Source organism: Montipora foliosa, chromosome 4 (assembly GCF_036669935.1).
Source record: "Montipora foliosa isolate CH-2021 chromosome 4, ASM3666993v2, whole genome shotgun sequence".
Taxonomy (NCBI): Eukaryota; Metazoa; Cnidaria; class Anthozoa; order Scleractinia; family Acroporidae; genus Montipora; species Montipora foliosa.
This window is the reverse complement of record NC_090872.1, coordinates 14,219,824-14,227,323: the sequence shown is the minus strand read 5'-3', so window position 1 is coordinate 14,227,323 and position 7,500 is coordinate 14,219,824. Positions and strand designations below refer to the sequence as shown.

General features: G+C 39.2%; 1 protein-coding gene across 2 annotated transcripts in view; it reads left to right on the top strand.

Annotated features, from left to right (window-relative positions):
* Nucleotides 1–7,500, top strand: part of LOC137999955 (ATP-binding cassette sub-family C member 4-like) — an 87,222-nt gene that overhangs the window by 26,378 nt on the left and 53,344 nt on the right. For both annotated transcript variants that reach the window (XM_068845995.1, XM_068845996.1), the window contains exons 18-24: nucleotides 144–181; nucleotides 1,342–1,592; nucleotides 1,821–1,900; nucleotides 2,613–2,763; nucleotides 3,936–4,175; nucleotides 6,860–6,960; nucleotides 7,294–7,488. In XM_068845995.1, the coding sequence (XP_068702096.1) occupies nucleotides 144–181; nucleotides 1,342–1,592; nucleotides 1,821–1,900; nucleotides 2,613–2,763; nucleotides 3,936–4,175; nucleotides 6,860–6,960; nucleotides 7,294–7,488 (1,056 nt within the window). The remainder of the gene's footprint in view (nucleotides 1–143; nucleotides 182–1,341; nucleotides 1,593–1,820; nucleotides 1,901–2,612; nucleotides 2,764–3,935; nucleotides 4,176–6,859; nucleotides 6,961–7,293; nucleotides 7,489–7,500) is intronic.

Sequence of the window (7,500 nt, the reverse complement as noted above, 5' to 3'; positions counted from 1 at the left end):
GGGAAGCTTTTATGAAAGTGGTCAAAGAGTAGCATGGATCATGGCCATCGTATGAAACAAAGTTTGAAGCACTCCACAGAATAGTAGTATTAATGTAACGGCCATTTTTTTAATTTAATAAAGGACATGCTTTAAATCGTTAGGCATCATCCGTGGCCTGCGATTTGTGGCTCGCGCAGTGGTAAGTTCAAAATCATTTCTTATTCGTGATTGTAATATTTTTGCTTTCGTTCTAATTCCAAAGGAAAGATGTATTCTTTCATGTTTATAAGTCACTTACGCCCAGAGAGCTAACAAGGAGATGCGCGCTCGATTTTAATGAAGGTCACGTAGTGTTCCGATAAGTGTGAGGGTGGTCATGATCATTGCTTATTTTCAGCAACAATAAACGCTAGCAATCGCGTTATTGTTAAGTTACGGTTTTCGTAACTGGTTATGTGTACTTTCAACCGTGTTGAAACATGTTGAATCGATGTTGAATGAGTTAAAAAGTGTTTTTAAGCGCTTTTTAAAAAATTGCTTCAACAACCATTCATCATTTCTTTTGTTTTCGCGAATGTTGAGTGAGGTTGAAGTCGTTTGACCCCCATCCAATCTCGATCCCAAAGCTCTTCTCTGTTGTGCATGACTGAGGGAGAGAAGAGCTCTGGGGAACCCTGGGACAAAGTGTCTTCTCATTGGTTTTCTTGAAGAACAATGAAAAGTGTCTCTGATTGGCACATTCATGTTAGTACGAGGAGTGTGCAGGCGCCTCAAGGTTCAAATAGCGAATTTTTGGCTATAAGAACTCTATGGCGCATGTTCGCCTACATGGTCAGCAGTTTCCCAGAGCTTGGGTCATGCGCAGGTAATCTTTGTATTAATTTGTAATTTTCTATCGTTTTGAAATTTCGGAAGGTTCTCATTTTGTTGTTTTGGTTAGCATATTTCCTTCTGTCGTTATTTATCTCATTTAGCCATCTTTTTAATTCGATAGCCTTAAGTCTATATCTCCATAGTGTGCTTTTATCCAAAGTTCTCCAAACCCTATCTGATCTGAGAAGCTCTTAATTTTTTCGCCCCATAAAGCATTATTTTTGCTTCATTATGCTATTTTCGATAATTTAGTTTTCACGAATGATTAAGTTTAACCAAAACTTGAAGCTTCCACATTGCAGGGCTTTAATTTCATTGGGAACCTTATTGTCTCTGTTCTGCACGCTTTATTATTGCAGTTTTTATACGAAATTGTCCTCTCCCTTTCCTGCGCGTTACATCCATTCATTGGATAAATCTCCGGCTACTTGTAAGTGAGTGATAAATGATTCACACACGTTCTTTGGTTTCCATCTGTATTTTCAGGGCAGTTGTCGAGGATGAACATGCTTCAGTTCTTGCAAATAACGTTTCAAATTATAATCTGGACCTCTCCCATATGAGGACAAAATACGTTGCTATTTATGCTGCAGTTGTAGTCTGTACATTTCTGTTGGGATTCGCAAGCGCCGGATTTTTCTTTTATACCACTTTATGCTCCTCACAGAATCTACACAACTTGATGTTTGAAAGGCTTCTAGGGGCAACCATTTACTTCTTTGACCATAACCCAGTTGGTACGTGCGCATGGTTTTCTTGTTATGTGAAAACAAAAATAACTTTTTGACTTTTTTTCCTTCTTTTAATTCACTAATGCCGACAAGGCGTCTTAACTCCATACTTTGGGCACACATATTTGTACGACTTATTACACTTATTAACATTTGCTGGTACTTGATTCGGGTTCACTTTTTCAAGAACCCAAGTTTAGGATTGTCCAGCGCGTATTTTTTTAACATTTTTAGGAAGAGTGTTGAACAGATTCTCAAAAGATATCGGTCTGATGGATGACCTTTTGCCTGATACATTCTATGATTATTGTCGGGTAGGTTATGTATGTCTAGTTTTTTTATTGTATCTCGCAGATAATACGCGAGTGTCGTTACTGAAAACTATAACATTTTACTTGCGCTTACTGTATTATACGCAACATTCGAAAGGTTGTCTATCAGTACAATATACCAAATTTTCAAAAAAAATAGCATTCATCTCGCTTTACTGGATTACTTACTAATGCTGTACTGTTCGTTAATGCCTCTAATTCATACATTCAATACAGAGCTGCGCTCTACATAGCATCAGAGTTCTCTGTCCAGCATTAGGATCTATGCCAACTGCTAGACAGTCAGCACGTTTACTCTTCGCTGGTGGCAAATTAATGTTGTCGGCACCACAAAATACCTAAGGTGACCGTTTGTCTACGAGTTTCTATGTATTGGATGCATGACATTGGTTATAGCAAACTCGGCGCTATCCGCCTCGTTGGCTATCTACCATCTAATATCCAAAGCGTGCTCATGGAATAATTGTTAAAATATTTAAACTGCTCACTGATGATGATATTGGATACACGTGTGTATGTAAGGAGCTCTTTTCAGAAGACCAGGATATGATTTGCAAATGTGGGGAGATTCTTAACTTAGGGCCATCATGCATGAGTCACGAATTCTAGTGGGTGACGTCCTGAATATGCTACGCAACGATTTTGAGAAAATGTATTTCATTCAACCCTTGATGTTGTTTTTCTTCAATTTCAGCTCTTGCTCTTGGCATGCGCAGTTTTGTTGCTAAATGTTGCAGCAATGCCTTACCTATTGGCAGCCGCCATCCCCATCTTAGCCCTCTTCGTGTTTTTACGACATTATTACGTAAGGTCTTCAAGAGAAATCAAACGCCTTGAAGCGATGAGTAAGTTTCATTTAAGAGAAATCATAGATCTGTGCAACGAAAGGAAGCCTAAAGGTAGCTCAAGGGTTGGGTTGGAATTTAAACCCTTGAACATGCCGTGGCCCAGAAATACTTGACCGAGACCGAATGCATAAATGGCCGCAAATAAACTATCATTTCATTGCAAATTAATCTGAATATAGACTCTTTCAAACGAGGCTAGAAACGCTAATTAGTACAAAGATAAAAGAATAATTTATTCGCGGCCATTTTTTCATTCGGTCTAGGGACCGGTCCACTGCGAATGAGTTCGTTTCATATCCCGACATGTGAAGCTATCATAGAGAATAAATGAAAGCCATAAGCCATAAAACGGTTTTTAAAGCGAAATGATCATCGGTTCTAAAAATGAAGCAATTTATTTAGGTGCAAATAAGCCTGATTTGAAAAACCAAAGCCATGAGCTAAAAAAAGGGAGGGGGGAGGGGAGGGGTGAGATAAGAAGAATTAAGAAGAATTAGCAAGGTTACAAAGGGAAAGTTGAATGGTACGACATTCAATAATCTGACCTACGAAATACGCGTGCTATATTCCCACCAATAGCGTAGCTCCATCTTTCATTGTACAAAACGCTAACAACCCATAATTCTCTTATTCGCTTTGATGAAGGGCTAACGATCGGAATGTCAGCCTTGCAATTTCTCTACGGTAGTCACTTTCCCATATCAACCCAGTTGATGTTTCCTTTCCCCACCGGTCCCCCCCCCCCCCCTCCCCCTCTCCCTCCTCCTCCACAGTTTCTTTAAAAACGAAACTCCCTTATTTCATCTCCATGCATTATTTATGAATTGTGAGTCGTCTACGCGGTGATTACTATTTTGCTGCTGCGGTTATTCTATAAATATGTTTTAGAATGTTCTTCCTAGCTTTCGTGCTCTTTAAAGTTTGCGTATACACCTTATTCCAAAATGGCCGCCATTTTAGTATTTTTTTGTTTCCTTGCAAGTTAGCCCTTTTGGCCTTTCTTTCAAACGTAAAATTCTAAAGAATGTTCAACCTTGAACGAGGCCAAAAAGGCCAATTTGCAATCAAACAAAAGAATACTAAAATGGCAGCCATTTTAGAATAAGGTATCTAGCTCTGGTAAAATTGAACAATGAAGCACTGAACATGTTTTTTTTTCTCTTTGTCAGACCGCAATCCTTTCTACTCTCACATCTCTGCCACCATTCAAGGTCTCACCACTATCCGGGCATACTCAGCCGAAGATAGATTTAGGGACATGTACCATGTTTTTCTAGATGATCACTCAGCCTCGTGGTTGTTATTCGAAACAGGAGCCAGGTGGCTTGGATGCCGTCTTGATTTTGTGTGTTCTGTTTTTGCTGTTGTGGCAGTGTTCACTGCGCTATTGATGGCGGAGGGTGGAATAAGTAAGTGTTAAATACCTCTTTTTATTTTTTTCCGAGAGGGCACGGTATCGGGAATCATGTAATCTGATTGGTTCTTCGCGCGGTCCGAATTTTCCTATCTCTGCCACGGGCACAGTAACGCTCGGAAAAATTTTGTCTTCGACCTTTAATTTCCATTTTTTGACACCGAATCCGTTTACATACAGAAGTCACTTTTTATTAGACAAGAGGTTTGGAAATAGAATTCAAATAAAAATATTTCTCTTTGAAATATTCAGTTTGTAAGTCGCTTTAATTCTCCATTCGCTATCAAGCGCGCTGCGAGTCAACAATTAAAAAAGTGATTTCAGAGAGGAAGGGAGAGAGAGGAAAAAAATTAATAAGTTGTTAACCAACTAAGGGTCAGTCCGTATAGCCAAAAACGGTGACCTCGGTCTTGAAACAACTGCCTCAGCACTTTCAAGACCTCGGTCACAGTTTTTTCGGTTTACGGACCTCCCAGCCGGTAAATAACATATATTTCAATAGATACTGGTGAAATACTAATTTTCCTTCATACGAAAAATCATATCTTCACCGCGCGCAGTGAACATATCATTTTTATCTTTCATCATCATCATCACCATCATCATCATCGTCATCATCATCATCATCATAATAATAATAATAATAATAATTTCGAAAATGAATAAAACAAGTTGTTTTTATTCTGGACATTTCATCAATATCTATATAATAAACTGAACATTACATGGTCGCTTGGGGACACGAATGTTATCTTCTCGTGCTGATAGTATCGCGAACGAGTGAGATACTATCAGCACTCGAGAATCCCCGCGCGGCCATGTAATATCCTCTTTTTACTAATCGAGTTCGCACTTTACGTTGCAAGATTAAAACATTTTCACAAGTTTATTTCTCGTAAAACAACATGAATAACTTTCTGGAAAATGTTGCATCAAAATTTCAAACTTAGCTCGCCGTATCGCGAGCCGTACTGTAGAATACGGCCCTCTAAATTTGCTAATTACAGCGCGTGGACTATCCGATAGATACAATAAAAAGAGTTTCGATTGAATCCAATTCAAAGCTTTGTAGATCAAGAAAAGTGTAGGTACTGACCAATATCGCTTGGGTTTGATTCCCGAACTCAACAGCCTATGCAAATTTGAGTTTTCGTTGAATCTCTACTTTTGTCTGAGAGATTTTTCTCTGAATATCCTGAGTCTTCTGTCACCTTAAAGTTCCCAACCCATGAACAGCGAGTGGAACAGACAACAATTTGTGGGGTAATGGGGTAGGAGATGAAGCACTCCATTAGCGGGTCGTGAAAAAGCAGGATAACTAAGTTGCCCGGCAAAGAGAAGTCGTGATCCTCTCCAAGGGGTTACAATCCCCAAGGCCATGACAACAAGTTGGCAATGCGAGGTTACAATCCTCGCCAAGGGCTTGCAATCCCCAAGAACACAATACTCTCTAGAGGATTACAATCCCTCACCTGAGAGGTCCTTATCCTATCTAGGGTTGCGAGTCTTCTCTCACCAAAAACCAATATTTGATTTGGTCTGCAGTCATTGTGATTTGATTTACAATTTCTGCAATTAGTAGAGTAATTGAGCTCTGCTGGATAAGCTCGACAACAATGACGGCGACGATGGTGATGATGATGATGATGAATAGTTCAGTATTTTAAAATACATGTAACTACTATGAATGACACTAACGAATATTTTTTCTTCCTATTGTTTGTTCGAAAACTACCAACGATTAAACGATTGTATGAAGGTGCAATTGATTGTGCGTCTCTATGCAAATTGCATTATTGTATTTCTCTAATACGCCATTGGTTGTCTTACTATGCAATTGATTTTCTGTTGGTGTTAATGATTAACCATCGCGCGAGATTTAAGGTATATTGTTATCTGTGATTGCTTAAAGGTGCAGTTGTTCATCCATTGATGCTATTGAATGTTAATACATATGCAAATAGCATTATTGAAAGTTCGTTATATTTGCCGTATAGTTTCAACTGTTGACGTAAATGAATGTATATTTTACGCAAATGAACAGCAAAAGGTGTAGCAGTTAGGGTTAGCAGGAGCAGTTGTAGTTGCTGTTGCTGTAGCTGTAGCTGTAGTTGTAGTTGTAGTTGTAGTTGCAGTTCCAGTTTTTGTAGTAGTTGTTGTTAGATGGCCAGATGGCTAAAGCGGCAAATAGTACTGGTTTGATATTCAAAGGAATTTTTTCTAACCTGTTTATTGGTTGAGCCGGCAAGAAAGCCGATCGTATAGTTTTCAGGCAATCAGTGGCATTCTTCCTATTCTCGGTTTTCACATGACGTCACGACCGCCATGTTGGTGCCCCGACCAAATCCTCCGGGAATTTAACTCTATTATTATGCAAACGCTTACTTTTGTTTTCGTTGAAAAACATGGCTGTTGATCACGTGAGTGAAAACCAGCAATTAAACCAAGTGTTTAGATCACGAGGCGCATTGAGATTCTTGTACTCGCGCCTCTCGTTGTCGGGGTTTAAAGAGGCAACAACCAATTTCTAAATTAAGGAAGTAAAGAGGCAACAATTGGTCTTTTTCACCGAATGGTTTATTTGTTTTTACCTGATTCCAAGTTGCTTTTGGCAAACAGTTTTGTTATCTTTATTTTCTTTTTCTTTTCCTTTTTTTTTTTTTTAAATTAACATTCAAGAGCTTTCCTCTGGAGTGGTGGGCCTAGCTCTCATATATGCTAGAGTGTTAACCGGTAGCTTTCAATGGGGTGTGCGCCAGAGTGCTGAGGTGGAGAACTTAGTAAGTTGTCTAGAATTTACTTGGTACTAAAGGTAGTCTCAACAGTAAATGTTTATTCTACATTACACGTGGTATATACAACGCTAAAAGGTGTAATTTCCACATTTGATGGTCGCGTTTTAACGTTCCTTTGTTCAGAGTTTTGTCCAACCTGATCATAACCTTTCGAATTTACATGAGAACCGATAAGAACTTTACGACTGCAGCTTTGCAATACTTGTCCATTCGAATTGCAGAAACTCAACCAAATCGTGTAATCTCTGAAGAGTTTCAGACCATCACAGCAATGAGCAGCTTTGTAATTCAAAGCACATGCCTGCTTTTTGTCCTTAGATGACTTCAGTGGAGCGTGTAATGGAATACACCCATCTTGACCAAGAAACGCAATCCAACGATAAAACCGTTGACGTACCAGAGGATTGGCCCAAGAACGGGATAATTACAGCTGAAGGTCTCTACTACGCACATCACCACACTCTGCCTTATGTGTTAAAGAACATGACGTTCTGCATTCAAGCCAAAGAGAAGGTAAAAGAACGC